At 43.2% G+C, this 21,472-nt stretch overlaps 1 protein-coding gene across 1 annotated transcript in view; it reads right to left on the bottom strand.

The window, feature by feature from the left end:
- The window catches only part of adgrb3 (adhesion G protein-coupled receptor B3), an 868,080-nt gene that overhangs the window by 336,841 nt on the left and 509,767 nt on the right, over positions 1 to 21,472 (bottom strand). The window contains exons 13-14 of the mRNA XM_039737721.1: positions 11,755 to 11,901; positions 11,512 to 11,587 (exon numbers count right to left, since the gene is read on the bottom strand). Coding sequence (XP_039593655.1) covers positions 11,512 to 11,587; positions 11,755 to 11,901 — 223 coding nt within the window. The remainder of the gene's footprint in view (positions 1 to 11,511; positions 11,588 to 11,754; positions 11,902 to 21,472) is intronic.

Genomic DNA, 21,472 nt, shown 5'->3' with positions numbered 1-21,472 from the left:
CTGACGCCATTGATGAAATTCAGTAAATCACCGAGCCAACTGCACTTGAACTGGCTGCACGCAAACACACAGAGGACGACGCTGATGCTCGCAGGCTAGTCTAGTGCAGCGGCTGAATCCCAGGGACAGTGACGCTGATTCGCTAGGGGACGACAGTGGTCACGAGGTGGCCGATCAACGAATGTTCAGCACGGACAGATCATCTCCGGCGTGTTGGCAAAATGCATTGGGTACCGACTATAGCCCATTCTGGCGGTTTAAGGGTTAATCCCCTCTGGGGTCATGTGACCTTAATGCCCTTTTCTCGCCTTCATGGACTGCACTATGACCCTCCTGGGTGTGTCCAAGTTAAAAGGATTTAAAGCATCTACAACTGTCCTGTCCCCTTATAATCCCACAGGAACATTTTACTGCTCAAAGGTTGATCTCTGATGGCTCACGGGACATAAAAGAGATTCGTGTTTAGGTTTCATGTAAGAATCAACTTTGTCACAGACATTTCTCGTACAATTCCTTAGGAGAAAAGGAAACATCAAATGCAACTGAGGTAAAACGAGTCCAGATTGAGAATTTGGTTTGTAGTGAGAAGTCAAGCAAAATGACGCCTTTTATTGTTTGAATCTCTCAGACGGACAACCTGACCACAGACCCACATTGTATGGAAAAACTCATCAGAAACTTCAAAAGACTTTGTTGGACAGTTATCTTATCTAAAGATCGTGACCATCCATTGTTCTCCTCTGTCAGCCTGGAGAGCTCCATTAGTTTTTTATATCTAAGATGTCTCCCGTAAAGGTTTTCTAATGTTGTATCTGTCCTCGTGTCTTTATAAACACAGGGAACTCCCGTCTCTCTGTCACATCTTTGCCTGAAGAAGGGGCCTGAGTTGCCTGGAAAGCCTGCATATCGTAATCTTTTTAGTTAGCCAATAAAAGGGGTCACTTTGCTTCACTTCTCATTACGACGGTAGACTGAAAAACTAACCTGTGGGTAAAGCGCAAAGCAAAATCAACAGAACAAAATTCTAATGCAATAACGGGTTTGAAGGTTGTTTTGGAATTGGGAAGGGAGATGGTTTTTGGGCTTTTCCCCATTTTGAAGAGTCATCGCAATGTGAAAAGATTACTCCGATGCAAATCCCGAAGGGTTTCTGGAGGTACAACAGAAGAAACTGTCAGAGCCGGTATATCCTGAGCTGAGTGGCTGCTGCCTGCCACATACGGTCCTGCAGTGCTGCGGCTAAACCCACATCGACAGACTTTCAACACAGCCAAAGGGGAATACAGAGGAACTGACAGGCAGTGTTCACATAAACAAGTTTGACGAGGGTGACCTCCATGACCCGTAGGACGCCGCCAGCAAGTGGATCTGTTCTGAGAATTTTACCTTGAGAAGGCAGGTCCTTTGAGGGCTTCATTCTGATTTGCCTGTCAGAAAAGAACCTCAGCTATCTAGGTCAAGCTCTGTGCTAGCATCATACGATGCAATGGCTGCATTAAGAATGACACAAATACATTGCACATTTGGTATGCATATATCGATTAACAGCAAATTAACGTACAACCTTGAGCGCCTTCTGTACACAGGATTCATGCACATTGCTAGGCTGAACACACTCTCTTAAATGTAAGCTCGAACTGCAGCATCAGTGGGGCCAGGAGGTACATTTTAATTTTATTGTCTGCAAGATCCCTTTAAACTTTCCTCTAGTTTCCCCAAAAGATTTTCTTCCACCTGCCACATTATCACTCAGCTAGAAAAGTGCCTGCAACTCCAAGCTCCAGAAGTGCTGGATGAGGCTGAACTTATAAAAAGAGAGAAAAAACAGCCAGGCTGTCACTCTGGTTTGTGCAGAAATGTCTAAAGCCTCCAGGGTAGAGTGCCCCCTGGTGGCTCATTAGGGTAACTGTTATGATTTGAAGCTTCCTTTTTAGGCTTTGAGACTTTAAGCTTCCAGGGTAGGGTGCCCCCTGGTGATTCCTTATGGTAAGCATTATGATGTGAATCTTCCGTTTTAGGCTTCGAGACTTTTATACGGTTTGTGCAAATTGTTTAAAGCTTCCAGAGTAGGGTGCCTCCTGGTGATTCCTTATGGTAAGTGTTACGATTTGCATCTTTCTTTTTGGACTTTGAGACTTTTATACATTGTTTTTTTTAGCCTAAAGGATTCAATTTTGCATTTGCTTTTGTCTAGTGTGAATTAGTTTTTTTATATTTCCCTAGCCACGGTACAAGGACTGGTAATGCTTATATGGTATTTACTTAGTTTTTCCTGTGCCATTGGGCGCATTGGGAAAGCAAGTTGGCACCATATTTCCAATCGGCTGCTACTGCTTGATTCGTTTCAGGTCATTGAGGAATGTTCTTCACCACGTCAGATTTGGCCGTCTTTAAATGGCAGTAATTCGGGGAGATACAGGATGTGGCCAGCCAGCCTCATTCGCCGTTCCACAACAATTTCAGACAGTAGATGTGACTTCACCTTTCTGCAGACCTCTTTGTTGGTAATGTGGTTACATCTGCTTATCTTCAAGATCTCCCTCAGGCATTTCTGGTAGAACACTTTCAGCTTCTCATCAGTTCTGACTGGGCTTTTCCATGTTACTCTGGCATAGATGGCTGTTGGTAGAACAATGCTGTTGTAGAATGGGAGTTTCACGTCGATGGTAATGGTGGTGGCAGACCAGATTGCTATCTCCTGTTCTGCGTTTACCTTCAGCGCCCTTCCTCTGTATTTGCGGGTGTGTGAATGTCTTTAACCCGGCGCCCCCTCTCTCAAATAAATTCCCCTAAAGATTCTCATTATTTTCGAGGTTCCTGTGCCACCTCCATTTCGTTTTTTTATAATTTCACTGTTTGAATGTAACTTCAACCTCATTCCCGTAAAATCTACTTTTCAGACTCTGTCTTTATTTTCGAGGTGCCTTTCTCACCTCCTGTCCCATTTTATACTCTCCGTCCTTGAAGACGACTCTCTCAATATGCACCTTTACTCCTCCTCCTCGTGTGTCTCAGACTCGCACTCCATCTTTCAATTGCGTCACCACAGCCAAACTGACCAATCACACCACAACCAAACTCACCAATCAGATGGCTCTGAGGGAATGGACACACCCACCTTAGTGATTTACTGTATAGTAGATAGAAGAGTCCACAATCTTGTTTTATTTTGCTATGAATGCTAACACGCTGCGGTGGGTTGGCACCCTGCCCGGGATTGGTTCCTGCCTTGTGCCCTGTGTTGGCTGGGATTGGCTCCAGCAGACCCCCGTGACCCTGTATTCGGATTCAGCGGGTTGGAAAATGGATGGATTGATGGATGCTAACACATTGGAGAAAACGCATCAACCATTGCTGTTATGTTCTGACCAGAGTTCTTTCCCTGGCTTGCAGTATGCTCATATTTCTTTTCTTTGTCTTTGTGGGTCATTCTTTAGTTTGAATTATTTATTATGATTATTTCTGTTATCGTTGTTTGCTTTTTTTAGTTGATATGTTTACGGTATTATTGTGTTTGTTCCATTTAAAAATATTTATGCGCTGTTTCTTTAAATGTCTTTATGTTCCTTTGTGTTTTCTGGGTGATTCCCCAAGAGGCGGGCCACCTGTCAATCTTCCAGCCCCATAAAGGCTCATGGGAATTGCGGTTCCTCTGTGCTGCACTATATTTGCCTGGTGGTTGGTGAGTTGGATGAAGACACCAGCATTCAGAATGGCTCATCTTTTGAGTATTCTACAATGGTGCGAATCATTTAAAATTTAAAAATAGGCATCAGCAACATGATGCAGCCCTGTTCTGTTTGGTCATCTTTCGGCTGCTCCCATTAGGGGTCGCCACATTGGATCATCTTCTTCCATACCTTCCTTTCCTTGTCATTTTGCTCTGTCACCCCCTTCACTTGTATGTCTTCTCTCACCACATCCATAAACCTCCTCTTAGGCCTTCCTCTTGCATAGCAGCTCTATCCTTAGCACCCTTCTCCCAATATACTCATCATCTCTCCTCTGCACATGTCCAAATCAACACAATCTCACCTCTCTGACTTTGTCTCCCAACCGTCCAACCTGAGCTGACCCTCTAATGTCCTCATTTCTAATCCTGTCCATCCTCAATGCAAATCTTAGCATCTTTAACTCTGCCACCTCCAGCTCTGTCTCCTGTGCCACCGTCTCCAACCCATATAACATAGCTGGCCTCACTACCATCCTGTAGACCTTCCCATTCACTCTTGCTGGTACCCGTCTGTCACCAATCACTCCTGACACTCTTCTCCACCCTGCTTACACTCTTTTCTTCACTTCTCTTCCACACTCTTCATTACTCTGTACTGTTGATCCCAAGTATTTGATCTCCTCCACCTTCACCAGCTTTACTCCCTCACCATCCTCATCACTCCACTGACCTCCCTCTCATTCACACACATGTATTCTGTCTCGGTGGTCCTACTGACCTTTATTCCTCTCCTCTCTAGAGCAGATCTCCACCTCTCCAAGGTCTCCTCTGTTCTGTTTGGTAATGCGGACCAATTCAGACTGCATTTTCAGAGCCTGGGTGGCACATTTCAGCTCCACTTGATACAGTATATCATATTAACTATATATAATACTAAGAGTTAATTTAGTTTAATTAAAGACGCTAGGCAAAATTGGTGAACATATCACTCTTGAGATAGAGTCAGAGGAAAACTAAAACTCAACTAGCACACTGAAATATACGTTAGGGTGGGGTAGCAGAGGTGGAGAAGCCAGACACATTTAAATACTTGGGTTCAGCAGTCCAAAGAAATGGAGAGTGTGGCAGAGGGGAGAAGAATGGAGAGCAGGCAGGGTGGGCTGGGTGAAGAAGAGTGGCAGACAAGTGAAAGGGAAGGTCTGTAAAACGGTAGTGAGACCAACTATGCTGTATGGTTTGGAGACGGTGGCACTGATCAAAAGACAGGAGGCAGAGCTGGAAGCGGTTGAGTTGAAGATGCGATGATTTTCGCTTGGAGTCACGAGGGTGGACAGCATTAGGAATGAGGATATTAAAGGGGACAACACAGGTATGACAATTTGGTGACCAAGCAACAGAGACCAGATTGAGATGGTTTGAACCCGTGCAGAGAGGAGAGGTGAGGGGTACGTCGGGAAAACAATGCTGAGGATGAATCTGCCAGGCAAGAAGAAAAGACGAAGGCCAAAGAGGAGCCATAGGAATGAAAAATCAAAAAAATCAGGAGTGGTCTCCCCTCGACTTCCTTGTATACTCAGAGATGGGGATGGATATTTGAGGAGTAAACCACAAGACAAGGATTTTTATATTATGTACATTAAAAAACCACCAACAACAAATCAAATCAAACTAATAATTCCGTATATACCCGCGTTTAAGTTAAGTCAGGACGTGATTTTACTGTAGAATTTCTGGTATCTTCATATATAATACGCTACCATGGCTGTCATTTTTCCGTACTGACCCCTACTCTCTTTTCTGTTTCTTTTTTCCGGTTTCTTTGTGGTGGTGGCCTGCGCCACCTCCACCTACTCAAAGCTTCATGATGCTCCAACAATGATGGATGGACTGAAAGCCAGAAGGCTACGTGACCATCATCATCATCAAGTCCTTCCGTGAGAACCCTAAATCCAAAGAGGACTGTTTCATTTATGTTAGGTAGAATGCCCAGAGGGGACTGGGTGGTCTAATGGTCTGGAATCCCTACAGATTTTATTTTTTCTCCAGCCGTCTGGGTTTTTTTTGTTTTTTCTCTCCCTCCCTGGCCATTGGACCTTACTCTTATTCGATGTTAATTAATGTTGATTTATTTTGTTTTCTTATTGTGTCTTTTATTTTTCTATTCTTTATTATGTAAAGCACTTTGAGCTACTGTTTGTATGAAAATGTGCTATAGAAATAAATGTTGTTGTTGTTGTTGATTTTAAATCACCTGCAGTTCACAAATCGTTTGAATGATTGACCTAAAATTTGGTATACAAACACTACGTGACGTCTACCATCTGTTTTGAGGGTGATTATTGACCACCAAGGATATTTCTCTTTTTATTTTTATGTTATTTAATTTTAGAATCAAACTTTCGGCAGCGTACGGGCCCCGTTCTCATCCCTATCACCTTCGCCGTCACTTCCCCTACCTCTTCATATCTTAAATCGTTCTTGAGGCAGATTGAAGGAAAACGTACTAAGTAATTGAAACACAAACACTGTAGTGATGGGTCGCTCTTGAACGATTCGTTCATTTTGAACAAATCTTTAACGTGACTCGGGAAGAACGAGTCGTCTCGTGGGAGTGATTCGTTCAGTCGCGCATGCGCATCTGCGCAACTTCCTATAGTTTCTGTATTGGAATTGATTCACCTGTTTCGAGTCTTCGGGTTCGAGTCGTTCGTTCATCACGAGACAGCCCCATAAGCTTAACCTATGCAGTCTGAGCCAGAAAGAGAATTGAACGAAATGACTCGAAAAATGATTCGTTCATTTTGCTGAACGAGACTCAAAGATCCGAGTCAGTAAAATGATCTGAACTTCCCATCACTAAAACACTGACTTCATCAGTTTTAATGCGAAGAGATGCCATTGAAAGAGGAGAAGCAGCAGGCCGCTAGGGTGGAGAAAAGAAGAGCTGCTCAGGAAGGAGCAGGAAGCGCATCAACCTCTGAGCACATGAATGATAAACATACAGAGAAAGAAAGAGGAGGAAAACTGTAAGTCAAGTGTATTCACGGCACGTTATTATGCAGTGCGCCGTTACTGGTATTTTATAATGTCGGTCGTATAAGTCGAATGCAGAAAACTCTCGCTATTGGTCCAAGAAATTACGATATGTTAACGGCCACCGGAGAGAGTAACAATGGAGCACACGGCCTTTTTCTTCTCTCTGTTGTGCCTACGTGACCACACGGTAATACCTGAACTATTCTGAAGTGACATTTGCACTGATTTGTGTTTTTTGTATCTCACACCCTCATACACCTTCACCGTAAGAGCATCCCTTATCTGCGATGGAGCGTTCGATCAGAAGAAAATATGAAGCTGCTTTGAAATTAAAAGTCGTTGAAGTGGCGAAAGAAATTGGTAACTGTGCTGCTGCAACAAAATTCGATATGTCTGAGAAACTGGTGTAAGATTGGAGGAGGCAAGAAGATGAGAAAATAAAATGAAGTGTCGCATTTTTGAACGGGCGTAGAAGTCAGGGTCTGATTTTATGATCGATTATTCGGGTTTCAAGACCCGACTTATAAGCGAGTATATACGGTATATTGAACAATTATTATAAAAGTAAAGTTACATAAGAGTGGTGCAGTGGGTAGCGCTGCTGCCTCGCACTTAGGAGACCTGGGTTCACTTCCCGGATCCTCCCTTTGTGGAGTTTGTATGTTTCTCTCCGTGTTTGCGTGGGTTTCCTCCCACAGTCCAAAGACATGCAGGTTGGGTGCATTGGCCATCCTAAATTGCCCCTCGTGTGTGTGTGTGTGTAACTCAGTTAGCCAATAAACATTGTGCCTGACTTCTCATTGAAGTTAACTGAAACAATCAACAATACTGAAGAGAAAGGAGGCTGTCACTAGGTGGCACTGTTGATCAATCCCCAATTCATCCATTGTTTGGCTTGTCTGTCTAATTTATGGACATCTGTAGCCAGAGGGTACACTGACATGTGGGTCTGACAAAAACTGGCTACCTCTTAACTAATTTGTACTTTATTTGTGGGTGCTGTCCATTTGTGTTATCCACAATATGCTTATCACTGTTAGTGTCTGGGTTGCTCTTGTTTTAATAAAGCTTGGCTTTCAATTTTTCCATCATTCACATTTTTACTGCAGGCATAAACCAAATATCAGGAGATGAGGGACAGAAATAAGGAAATTTAGAAATGGTGGACAACACTAAAAGGCTGTCACTAGGTGGCACTGTTTTATCAATCAGTCATTCACTCTTTTAGTTTAAAGTGGATAACACTGTTGGTCAGGCTTATGGTGGGATGGCAGCCCAACATCCTCCTACTCTGGCACTTGGGAGACAGCAACTGACCTGACTGCACTTGTTTGGAGACCAAGGAAGGAAAGTTCAAATCACAGCTCTCTCCATGTCTGTATAAGTTTTCACTGGAAACACTGGTTTGTTCTCACATCCCAGAGATCCAGCGATTATGGCGAGCGGAGACTGTAGTATTGCCTGGTATGCATGGACACTTAAGAAATAACATTTTAGGAAAGGACCAGGGGATGGACAAACTCTAAAAGAGTGAAGGGTGGCATTGTGGCACAGTGGGTAGCGCTGCTGCCTTGCAGTTAGGAGACTTGGCTTCACTTCCCGGGTCCTCCCTGCGTGGAGTTTGCATGTTCTCCCTGTGTCTGCGTGGGTTTCCTCCCACAGTCCAAAGATATGCAGGTTAGGTGCATTGGTCATCCTAAATTGTGTGTGTGTGCCCTGTGATGGGCTGGCACTCTGCCCGGGGTTTGTTTGCTGCCTTGTGCCCTGTGTTGGCTGGGATTGGCTCTGGTAGACCCCCGTGACCCTGTAGTTAAGATATAACGGGTTGGATAATGGATGGATGGATGGATAAAAGAGTGAAGTGGACCTAAGTCAGTAGACAAGCCGGGGTCAAAATTGCCAGAAGAATTTTCAGAATTAAGTGCCAAAACCTGAAGAACAAACCAAATCGTGATCAAAATTTTCAGCCCTCACTCTAACTAGAAGTTGAAATGATTCAGTAAGGAATACGAATCTGGGATGTGTGAAGCCGGGCGCCAGTGATCAAAGCTTTGACCTGCAGTGTCACGTAACTTACATGTCACGTAAGCAGCAAACCTCACCACTCTTAGAAAAGAGAAAATCCACAACTTCGGAAATGTCTGCTATTGCACGATGAGAGCAGCAACAAGCCATGGAGTTAAAGAACGGGTTTAATTAACGACAAGAATCAGAGTCTGGTCTTCTGTTGGCTCACTCACGTCACGTTTCATTTCTATTTGGGTGCCATTTAAGGAAAGAGGTGAAGCAATTCAGGGGAACAAATCTTAAAAAGCAAATCAATTAAAAGGAAAAGGAGTTAATTAGCAGCAAAAACGGGTCACCACGATGAGACTCGGCGCCTCATTGAGCAACTGGTTGGAGTGAAATTAGTTGGAGTTTGAGGCCCTGGCTTAGGTGGTCTTCTGTTGGCTCCCGCACTTGACATTTTTTTTTTTCGTATTTCTCATATTAGGAATTTGTTAGTTTTCTCATACCCCTTGGGGTCAGAGCGCAGGGCCAGCCATTGTACAGCGGCCCTGGAGCAATTACAGGTTAAGGGCCTTGCTCAAGGGCCCAGCACAGTAGGATCTCTTTTGGCAGTGCCGGAGGTCCGAACCGGCAACCTTCGGGATACCAGCGCAGATCCTTAGCCTCAGAGCCACCACTTTCATTTCTGTTTGGGTGCCACTTAAGAGGAGGTATGAAGCAATTCAGGGGAACGATGAGGAAATTCCGAGGAACAAACCTTAAAATGCAAGTTAACTAAAATGAATGGCAGCGCTGCTGCCTCGCAGTTAGGAGACCTGGGTTCGCTTCCTGCGTGGAGTTTGCATGTTCTCCCCGTGTCTGCGTGGGTTTCCTCCCACAGGCCAAAGACATGCCGGTTAGGTGGATTGCCAATTTTAAATTGGCCCTAGTGTGTGCTTGGTGTGTTTGTGAGTGTCCTGTGGTGGGTTGGCACCCTGCCCGGGATTGGTTCCTGCCTTGTGCCCTGTGTTGGCTGGGATTGGCTCCAGCAGACCCCTGTGACCCTGTATTCGGATTCAGTGGGTTGGAAAATGGATGGATTGATGGATGCTAACACATTGGAGAAAACGCATCAACCATTGCTGTTATGTTCTGACCAGAGTTCTTTCCCTGGCTTGCAGTATGCTCATATTTCTTTTCTTTGTCTTTGTGGGTCATTCTTTAGTTTGAATTATTTATTATGATTATTTCTGTTATCGTTGTTTGCTTTTTTTAGTTGATATGTTTACGGTATTATTGTGTTTGTTCCATTTAAAAATATTTATGCGCTGTTTCTTTAAATGTCTTTATGTTCCTTTGTGTTTTCTGGGTGATTCCCCAAGAGGCGGGCCACCTGTCAATCTTCCAGCCCCATAAAGGCTCATGGGAATTGCGGTTCCTCTGTGCTGCACTATATTTGCCTGGTGGTTGGTGAGTTGGATGAAGACACCGGCATTCAGAATGGCTCATCTTTTGAGTATTCTACAATGGTGCGAATCATTTAAAATTTAAAAATAGGCATCAGCAACATGATGCAGCCCTGTTCTGTTTGGTCATCTTTCGGCTGCTCCCATTAGGGGTCGCCACATTGGATCATCTTCTTCCATACCTTCCTTTCCTTGTCATTTTGCTCTGTCACCCCCATCACTTGTATGTATTCTCTCACCACATCCATAAACCTCCTCTTAGGCCTTCCTCTTGCATAGCAGCTCTATCCTTAGCACCCTTCTCCCAATATACTCATCATCTCTCCTCTGCACATGTCCAAATCAACACAATCTCACCTCTCTGACTTTGTCTCCCAACCGTCCAACCTGAGCTGACCCTCTAATGTCCTCATTTCTAATCCTGTCCATCCTCAATGCAAATCTTAGCATCTTTAACTCTGCCACCTCCAGCTCTGTCTCCTGTGCCACCGTCTCCAACCCATATAACACAGTTGGTCTCACTACCATCCTGTAGACCTTCCCATTCACTTTTGCTGGTACCCGTCTGTCACCAATCACTCCTGACACTCTTCTCCACCCTGCTTACACTCTTTTCTTCAAATTCCGAGGAACAAACCTTAAAATGCAAGTTAATTAAAATGAATGGCAGCGCTGCTGCCTCGCAGTTAGGAGACCTGGGTTCGCTTCCTGCATGGAGTTTGCATGTTCTCCCCGTGTCTGCGTGGGTTTCCTCCCACAGTCCAAAGACATGCCGGTTAGGTGGATTGCCAATTTTAAATTGGCCCTAGTGTGTGCTTGGTGTGTTTGTGAGTGTCCTGTGGTGGGTTGGCACCCTGCCCGGGATTGGTTCCTGCCTTGTGCCCTGTGTTGGCTGGGATTGGCTCCAGCAGACCCCTGTGACCCTGTGTTCAGATTCAGCGGGTAGGAAAATGGATGAAAAAGGAGTTAATTAGCAGCAAAAACAGGTCGCTAATTAAGAAAAGGGTGAGAATGAAAATCTGCAGCCATGGCGGCCCTCCAGGACCAGAGTTGGAGATCCCTGCTCTCCAAATGAATTCTACCACCAGAATATTGGGGACCGAAGAAAACTTCTTAAGGGTCACACAGAGAACCGAAGGCACAAATGACAAAGAATTGAGGCAGAGAGGATGGACTTTAAGGACCCTTCAAAACTTGACTTGATGTTATTTTGGAGACATTAGGCAGAGAGGATTGACAAGCCTTTTGTGCTGAACGGCCCGCTCTTGTCAAAGTGATGCTAATGTTCTAAATGCTCCATTGTTCATCGCTCCTTTTTGTTAGTGTAGAAAATACACAGCAAATTACCTTGGCGATGGCAGAATCAGGCCCAGATTTTTGTACAGCACAGTTCCAAGAATAAAGACGGTGGATTCATCCAGTTCTGTAAAAAGTAAAACAAGAAAAGGCCATGAAAGACGCTTAGGGAACCTGAGGAGTTAAACATTGGAAAGCTGTGGCTGAATCCTGAAGGGAGTTTTCTTTTCACAGAGCACATGGCATTAAACTCATCCAGGGGACTTACTAATAACGCTCTGGAAAGAAAGTTACCTGTTGATGCTGGAGTGAAAATCCCTTTAGGAATAACCACTCGGTCTTCAGAGTTTCTGGCCCAGTCAACCATGCCTTTCCTGCCTTTCATGGGGAAGTTGATGTCTGTCAGAACGGAGGAGGCTGGAAGTTTCTGAATGCTGGCCACTGTGAATGAAAAAGAAGATAACAACAAAGGGAGTGAGGTCAGAACTGAAAAAAAACAAAACAAAAATAAAACAAATGCTGTCGGTATTGCTTTTTATTTATGGACATAAGAATGAATGTAAGCATTAACATATATGTATGAATTCACGTATGTATACTGGGCGCCTGAGGAGCGACTTCCAAGCTTAGAAAAGGTATGCAATACCCTGCCTGGACAAGAAGTGGACTATCTTACAGACAGACAGACCTCAATATGTGCGTCTTGGGAACTGCAGGTCTGACACTGTGGTCAGCAGCACAGGAGCGCCACAGGGGACTGGACTTTCTCCGGTCCTGTTCAATCTACATACATCAGACTTCCAATACAACTCGGAGTCCTGCCACGTGCAAAAGTTCGCTGACGACACTGCTATGGTGGGCTGCATCAGGAGTGGGCAGGAGGAGGAGTGTAGGAACCTAATCAAGGACTTTGTTAAATGGAGCGACTCAAACCACTTACACCTGAACACCAACAAAACCAAGGAGCTGGTGGTGGATTTTAGGAGGCCCAGGCCCCTAATGGACCCCGTGATCATCAGAGGTGACTGTGCAGAGGGTACAGACCTATGAATACCTGGGAGTGCAGCTGGATGATAAACCAGACTGGACTGCCAATACTGATGCTCTGTGCAAGAGAGGACAGAGCTGACTATACTTCCTTAGAAGGTTGGCGTCCTTCAACATCTGCAATAAGATGCTGCAGATGTTCTATCAGACGGTTGTGGTGAGTGCCCTCTTCTACGCGGTGGTGTGCTGGGGAGGCAGCATAAAGAAGAAGGACGCCTCACGCCTGGACAAACTGGTGAGGAAGGCAGGCTCTACTGTAGGCACGGAGCCCGGACAGTTTGACATCCATGGCAGAGCGACGGGCGCTGAGCAGGCTCCTGTCAATCATGAAGAATCCACTGCATCCACTGAACAGGATCATCTCCAGACAGAGGAGCAGCTTCAGCCACAGACTGCGGTCACCGTCCTGCTCCACTGACAGACTGAGGAGACCCCACACTATGTGACTCTTCAATTCCACCCGGGGGGTAAACGTTAACATTATACAAAGTTATTGTCTGTTATACCTTCATTGTTATCACTCTTTAATTTAATATTGTTATTATCAGTATGCTGCTGCTGGAGTATGTGAATTTCACCTTGGGATTAATAAAGTATCTATCTATCTATCTATTATATAGTGCCTTTCATATCTATCTATCTATCTATCTATCTATCTATCTATCTATCTATCTATCTATCTATTATATAGTGCCTTTCATATCTATCTATCTATCTATCTATCTATCTATCTATCTATCTATCTATCTATCACATAGTGCCTTTCACTCTATCTATCTATCTATCTATCTATCACATAGTGCCTTTCACTCTATCTATCTATCTATCTATCTATCTATCTATCTATCTATCTATCTATCTATCTATCTATCTATCTATCTATCTATCCAATGCTAAGAGCAACAACATTTATTTCTAGAACACGTTTTAATACAAATGGTGTCGCTCGAAGTGCTTTACAAGATGAAGGAAAAAGACAAATATAAAAATAAAATTATGCAATACAGTAGCAGGGCTACATAATAATAGGTGTATTTTTTTTTATGTCTGTGCTGAGTTGCGTTTTGTTTTCATCATCCCATTTACTATCATTCAATTCAATTGAATTCTTTATTGTCATGTGTACAAGTACAAGTACCATGTACAATGAAATGCTTGCTTGTATGTGCCCCTGCAGACAGTGAACATAGACACAAAAACCCACACACAATAAATAAATGAATATAAATAAGTAAATAAATAAAGCCAGAATCCTAGGAATAAACAGAGACAGTGGCAGAAGTTGTGGACGCTGAAAGTTGAAGACAACGGAAGACAAATACCAATTTAAAGTAAAAAGCAATTTCTTTATTCTTGTTGAGTCAAAGAGACTGCCACCCACCCCATAACCCGGCTCAGTGCCACCGACTGGTCAGAACAGACAGTCTGCCCCCCTGCCTGCCTGAAAAGAAAAAAATCCTCTCTTTTTATTACCAAGCTTATTCACTAACCAGAGAGAAAAACAACATGGCAGTTCATTTTGAGGTCATACATAGATTACTATAAGTTACGGTTACATCCTGATTTATTACATGCAGGAGTGCACAGAGTGTCTTACCAAAATAAAGAGTTCTCAGGGCACTCTCATTCCTAAGAAATACACCCTTATCAGCACACACACACACACACACACACACGAGACCAGTTTAAAGCTGATTCTTGCTGTTAATTAAACCCGTTATTTCATTCCATGGCTTGTTGCTACTCTCATTCTGCCACAGCCCACATTTCCAAAACTGTTGATATTCTGTTCTTTCTAAGAGCACCAATGTCAAAATGTTTTGGTGACCTGAGAGATCAGCCTTACCAAGACCATCACCTCCCTTTAATTTCAGATTGTTCATGCGGTGGCTTGTTTTGTGTCTCATTATTGTTTGGCTGCTAATGAAAGAAAAAGAAACAACTATGGGGCCTGAGTGAAGTTAATTAAAAGAAGTAATCAGCAGCAAAAACTGGTCACCAATTAAGAAGATGGTAAGAATGAAAACCTGCAGCCACTGCGGCCCTCAAGACCTGGAGTTCGCCACCCCTGCTTTAGGTCAATCCGTGTACAGTGGAACCTCGGGTCACGAACGTCTCAGAACACGTACAAATCGGGTTACGACCAAAAAGTTCACCAACCTTTTGCATCTCTTCACGACCACACACTCGGTTTACGAACAAGCCAGTTTCCCTACCGGTTTGTGCGCGCCGATGATTTCCGCACGTGTTGCATTGTTCTCGGTCAGACGTGCGTGCTTTACCTGCGCTCTCTTTGTGCTCAACAGTATTCCGTGTGTTTTTGTAGTTAACCATGGCTTCTAAGCAAGTGAAGAGTGGTGAGAAGAAAGGTTTGAAGAAAATTGAAATCGAAGTAAAGAAAGAAATTATTGAAAAGTATGAGCGTGGCGTTCGTGTTACTGATCTTGCCGCCGAGTACAAGAAGTCAAAATCTACGATTTCAACTATTCTAAAGTAGAAAGAGGCCATTAAAGTTACAGTGTTAACCAGGCAGAGGCCTCAAGTGCTGGAAGAGGTGGAAAAACTGTAACCTCCTCTCCACTCAGTGCCCCCTCACTTCCTTCTTGCAAGCTTAGTTTTCTTGGTGGTTTATGGTTAGTTTTTGTATTACTGATTTTTCAAATGTCCATTTTTCAGCTCATAGCGTGAATTGTTGCAATGTTGCTTTTCTTGGTGGTTTACTACATTGCAGATTTTTCTAATGTTCATTTATTTTTCCCTGTGCTTAAAACTCACTAAAAAAAAAAAGTGTTTACAGCGACCGGTTCGTAAGGCTGTAGCATGAACTCTTGCAATGTTAGTTTTCTCTGTTGTTCAAGGTTTTCTCAGAGTTATTCAATGTTTGTACATTTAGTTTACTATTACACTGTGCATTCTATGGTATAGTTAACTATATTCGTGGTTAAAAATCTTTAAAAAATATATTTTTACATACAGCTCGTACGGTCTGGAACGGATTAATTGTATTTACATACAATCCTATGGGGGAAATTACTTCGGGTTCTACTGTACGCACAAACAGACTAAAAAATAGCTTTTTCCCATCTGCCATAAACTTTCTGAACTCTGAATCTCCACAGTCAGAGATCATTTTTAATTGAACATGTGCAATAAGCTCTATTGGTAATGTCCAATATACTAATGTAATACAATATAGAATATGTAATGTACTATTCATTAACAGGTGCAATGACATTTTATGCTGCTGTACTTTGAGCAATAATAATTTGTTCAGGTTACTTGATCACTTAACACTGTATACAACATATCTGCAATTATTTGACTTTTCTCTAAATGCACCTTGGGGCCGTCACAAAAAGTAATTTCATTGTGTTACACAATGACAATAAAGTGCTTGAACTTGAGCTTGAACTATAAGTCAGGGGTGTCGAACTATAATGTATAATGTGGTCCGTGTATAACACCCTGCGTAGAACTCGCACTATAACATGGCGTAAGCACAAAAGCCGAAATGTGCTTACGCACAGAAAAGTCCAGATGCGGAAATCTGTGCGTACTCCAACTTCCACGTTCTTCCGCTACATAAATCCCGGTCAGCGTGAAAACTAACGCTCGTGCACGCTTTATGTAACGCCCAACTCCTCCCAGAATTACGCCTCTTTGAATATACAAATTAATATAAATTGCCCTTAAACTCAGCCTTCCGTGAAAAGACAATGGGAAAAGCACATGGAAAATATAAGAATTTCAGCGAATACCAAGTGGAGGCAAAGGAAAAACATACTATTTGTTCAAATAAACGGTGGTATAATCAACAAAAGGAAGTTGATCGAGTGACATAGCGTGTTGGAGAAACTTGAAAGCTCACATTCACAAAATCGCACAGTGCCAGAAATAAAAAAGAAGTCACATATCAAAGTGCGTGAAAGCCGAGTTGTAGCCCACTGTCTGAGTGTCATATGAAAGTTTATTAGGGTACAGAGAAAAAAGGCACACGGTGAGGAAAAAGCACGAAATGTCAACTTCAATCTCGACATTTCCACTTTAATCACGTAGTTTATTTTGTCATTAAAGTAGAACATCATAAACTTCATCTTAAAATCGTTTAATTAACCAGTTTCTCAAATCACATTGTAATTAAAGTAGCACGTTAAATGCTTTGTTTTGTATTTGATCTTCTATGTGCTCTGTGTGTGTGAATCACTACTTGCTTCTTAAACTGGCTCTCTTCCTCCAACTGGACACAGAGTCCATTACATTCGTGATATTACAGCTCTCTGAATAACTAAAATACTGAGATGTATACGTGATATCATTTTCATGATGATAGGAGTTAAAGCACGTTATTAAACATGTGTTTCACTTCGATGAAATAATTTATTGCAGCAGTACTCAGGGGCGGCTCTAGGCTTGTGGTGGCACTGGGCAGAGGAAGAATCGGTGGCTCCTTCGCCCGCCAATGTCAGTAAAGTAGCTTATGCACGGTGGATGGCCACGTCTGTTGCTGACACTGCATAGCCGCCTCCTGCTCAGGACACAAGCATTTAACTTTTGCTGAAAGTTGTCGCTGCGTTTTTAGCTGTGTTGTTATTTTCTCTTTCTGTTTTATATTCAATATATATTGGCGTAGCCGTCACTGCAGTCCTTGCTTTTCTTTCCCCAAGTAACCGATCGCCACACAATCAGCTCTGTAATAGACGTTAAGCCATCTGTAAGCTTAGCGCCGATTCTTCAAAACGTTTAAAGAACATTGAAATATCTTTGTAGTACATGTTTAATTATTCTATCCTTCATGCCAGTCCCAGTGAAGAATATAGATTATTTAAATGAAGTTAAAGTTTTATCTGTATAATTTAATAAACATATTTTGCTGCATTTCACCTTAAAAATGATATCGTCATCATATGTAAATACGCTTTATAAAGTGGCTCAGGTTGTGAGATATTATAACTGTAGTGCAAGTTTACAGTGGGTGATTGTACTTATAAGTACAAACAGTTCTACAAGGAGCAATTGATTGGCTGCATTTAAAGTTCTTGGGATGAAACTGTTTCTGAACCTCGAGGTCCGTACAGGAAAGGCTTTAAAACGTTTTGCAGTGGCTGAGACAGCGTGTCCTTAATGCTGTATACCGATAATTCTCTTTCCGATCAGCTGCTGCTGTGATTCACACTCAGATACAGTGATATAAATACTCCGAGTGGTGCAGTGAGAGTAATATGGAAAAAGATGATCCTGTGGCAACTCCTAACGGGAGGAGCTGAAAGAAGAAGAAGAAGAAGAAGAAGAAGTGAGAGTAACAACGCTAAAGCAGTTATGGTATTTGGAATACTATGGCTGTTCCCTGGACCATTATATTGTTACAAGTTAATTACAATCAGATGCATTACACTAATAAACAATATGCGGTTAGTTTCAGTATATTTATAAAGAAAGCTGCGTCAGGAAAATAAGGAGTAATCACACAAGAACAGTAGCATTGCTTTGACGCTGGGTGCCGCCAGTCTGCAAAACCGAGCGGAGAACTTGCGTACGACAAGACATGAGGTACCGTGGAAAAGTGCGTGGCTTTACACCAAGTGTAGGTTTTATACATCGCCATTTGAACGTGGAAAAGTTCTTACGCAACATTTCTGTGCGTACGCACCGTTTATACATGAGGCCCCTGGAGGGCCGCAATGGCTACAGGTTTTCATTCTTACCATCTTCTTAATTAGTGACCAGTCTTTTCTGATAATTACTTCTTTTTAATTAGCTTGACTCATTCCCCTCAGCTGTTTCTTTTTCCTTAATTATCAGCCAAACAATAATGAGACACAAAACGAGCCGCCATATGACCAGCTCATCTGTGCCCGTCACAAAATATCTGAAAATAAAGAAAGGTGAAGGTCTCAGTAAAGGTTGAGCTGTCAGGTCACTTAAACATTGTGATGGTGTTCTTAGAAAAAGCAGAAAAATCAACAGTTTTGGAAATGTGTGCTGTGGCAGAAAGAGAGCAGCGACAAGCCATGGAATTAAATAACGGGTTTAATTAACAGCAAGAATCGGCTTCTCATTAAAAAGTGATTGGAGTGAAATTGTCTTGAGTTTGAAACCCCAGTGTAGCTGGTCATCTCTTGGCTCGTTTCACATCTCATTTCTGTTCAGCTCTCATTTAATGAAGAAATGAATACATTCAGAGGACTGAATCCTTAAAAACAGGGCCATGAAAAAGAAAGAAAAAGCAGTTAATTAGCAGAGAAAACTGATTAGGTAAAGGGTTAGAATGAAAACCTGCAGCCACTGTGGCCCTCCAGGCCCGGAATTGGACACCCCTGCTATAAGTAAATGTTGTCCCCGTAAGTCAAATGGGAGAAGGACAATGAAGGGAGACCGCAACCCCGAGACAGGAATTTCTTGTTTAATCAACCAATGACATCTGGGACATTCAGTTTTAAACAAGAGAAGTGGAAAAGAAGAGAGAGGCGAGGAGAGAGAAAGGAGATCGAGAGAAGAAAGGAGTCGCTTTACGCATTCATCTTCCAACTCATCATTTCCGTTCGTTGTACAATTCCACTGCTTGCTTTTTCAGTATCCGGATCATCATCACGAAAACCAGTGAAGAGAAACCCCGGGGTTTGGATTCCTATCAGCCATTGCCAAGGACTTATACGGTGAGGTTGTTTTGTATTTTGGGAAGAAGCAAAATGTCACTTCAGCCAATATTCAATTACCGCCGGACTTTATTAGCTTTGGACTCATTTACCACATACTGTACAATTCAACAGCCATTTATCATTAATCTGTGTTTGTGTCTATGTTCCGTGTTTATTCTTTTATTGTTTAGGTTCCATCCACAGTCCAAAGACATGCAGGTTAGGTGCATTGGTGATCCTAAATTGTCCCTAGTGTGTGTGCTTGGTGTGTGTGTGTGTTTGTATCCTGCAGTCGGCTGGCACCCTACCTGGGGTTTGTTTCCTGCCTTGCATCCTGTTTTGGCTGGGATTGGCTCCAGCAGACCCCCGTGACCCTGTAGTTAGGATATAGCGGGTTGGATGATAGATGGATGGATGGATGTTTAGGGACAAGGGAGGGGTTTTGTAAATATTATTACTGTTTAGTCGTCTGTTCGTATAAATTATATATATTGTGAACGGGACCCGGACACAGACAGGCGGACATCGTTTTGCACCCAACACACGTTTATTTACAAGTGTAATTATATTTACAAAGTTCAGTGCACAAACCCAGTGCCTCCAGCACCGATCCCCCAAAGTCCAGGCCTCACAGTCACTCAATGCCTTCCTTCTGGCCGCCAACAGTCCTCTCTCCAGCTCCGTCCTCTTCCACCCGACTTCCCCTCTCGAATGCAGGGAGGCGGCCCCTTTTATCACACCCCAGATGGGCTCCAGCTGCTTCCCGGCATTCCTCCGCGGACACGCCCCAGTGTGGCGGAAGTGCCGGCTAGGCACCTGGAAGCCCTCCGGGTGTCCCCTGTCTTCTTCCTCCCGGCATTTCCTGGTGTGGCAGAAGTGCTAGACTCCTGGTTTCTTCAGGCACCGGGGTGCTGCCTGGTGGTGGCCACGGGCCCCTACAGGGTTGGGCTTCCAAGCCCCTTACCCGAGGCCACCAACAAAACCAGGGCGGTCGCCCCCTCGTGGTCGGGAGGAGGCACCAGCCCTCCTCCAATCCTCTCGGGCGTCCTGGCTGGGCTCCACCCCAGCCGCCTGTGACAATATATATATATATATATATATATATATATATATATATATATATATATATATATATATATATATATATATATATATATATATATATATATATATATATATAAAATCATTCACTGGTGTCTTTGGCATAGTGGTGAATGGTGTGCACATATATAGTATTGAGTATTTGTCTGCCCATGTGTGTATATATTTATCCATTGTCAATATATCTGCACTTGATTTTACATTGCTGACTTGTAGTGCCTGCTATTTCGTCGTTTGTGGGAAAAACGACTATTTGGTAAGGAGTACGGCTTATTATTAGCTTGAGTATCCTCAGATTAGCCAAGGCAATAGTCTTAGTAGTGTAGATGCCAGTCTGGGTAAAGAGGTTGGTCGTTACAATGCTAAGTAACAAAGAACAAAGTAAGGTCCAATGGCCAGGAGGGCAGAAAAAAAAAAAAAAAATTCCATTGGAGCAAAAAAAAAAAAATCTACAGGGGTTCCGAGACCACCTGACCAGCCCCCACTGGGCATTCTACCTAACTTCAATGATCTTAATCAGTCCTCATGGTGTTCAGGTTTTCAGCAATACCATCTCTTTTCTCCTCTGTAGCTCTGAGTAAGCCGCCCAGTGAGGGCAGCACAGCCACGCCCACACTCAAGTAAACCCCGCCTTTTCCAGCCGTCAGGATGACATAAATTCGAGGGCTGAGAAGATGGCATCTCAGTCTCTCTGAAGGAGCTTCCCGACTGAGGCCTGGAAATATAAGGGAGAGTCAAGAAGAGAGCTGCAATCTTCCCACTCTGTGGTAGGAGGTAAACATGGAGGGACTGGTGCCCTAGCAGCCGTGGGTGGGCATGTTGGCTTGGAAAACAAGCTGACCAGGCTGGTTGGCAGTCCCTTTTCCTCTCAGTAGGCCAGAAATATACGGGACAGTGAAAAACGGTCTGCAGTGGGCAGATTGTTCCCCCATGCAGTGGATGGAAGATAGATAGACAGATAGATAGATAGATATGAAAGGCACTATATAATCAATAGATAGATAGATAGACAGATAGATAGATAGATATGAAAGGCACTATATAATAGATAGATATGAAAGGCACTATATAGATAGATAGATAGATACTTTATTAATCCCAAGGGGAAATTTACATACTCCAGCAGCAGCATACTGATAAAGAACAATATTAAATTAAAGAGTAAATGTATTTCAAGTTAAATGTAGAACACCATCAAGTGTGCAGAAAGTGAAGAGGTCTGCAGAGTC

Source organism: Polypterus senegalus, chromosome 16, assembly GCF_016835505.1.
Source record: "Polypterus senegalus isolate Bchr_013 chromosome 16, ASM1683550v1, whole genome shotgun sequence".
Classification (NCBI taxonomy): domain Eukaryota; kingdom Metazoa; phylum Chordata; class Cladistia; order Polypteriformes; family Polypteridae; genus Polypterus; species Polypterus senegalus.
This window is presented reverse-complemented; position numbering and strand designations above follow the sequence as displayed.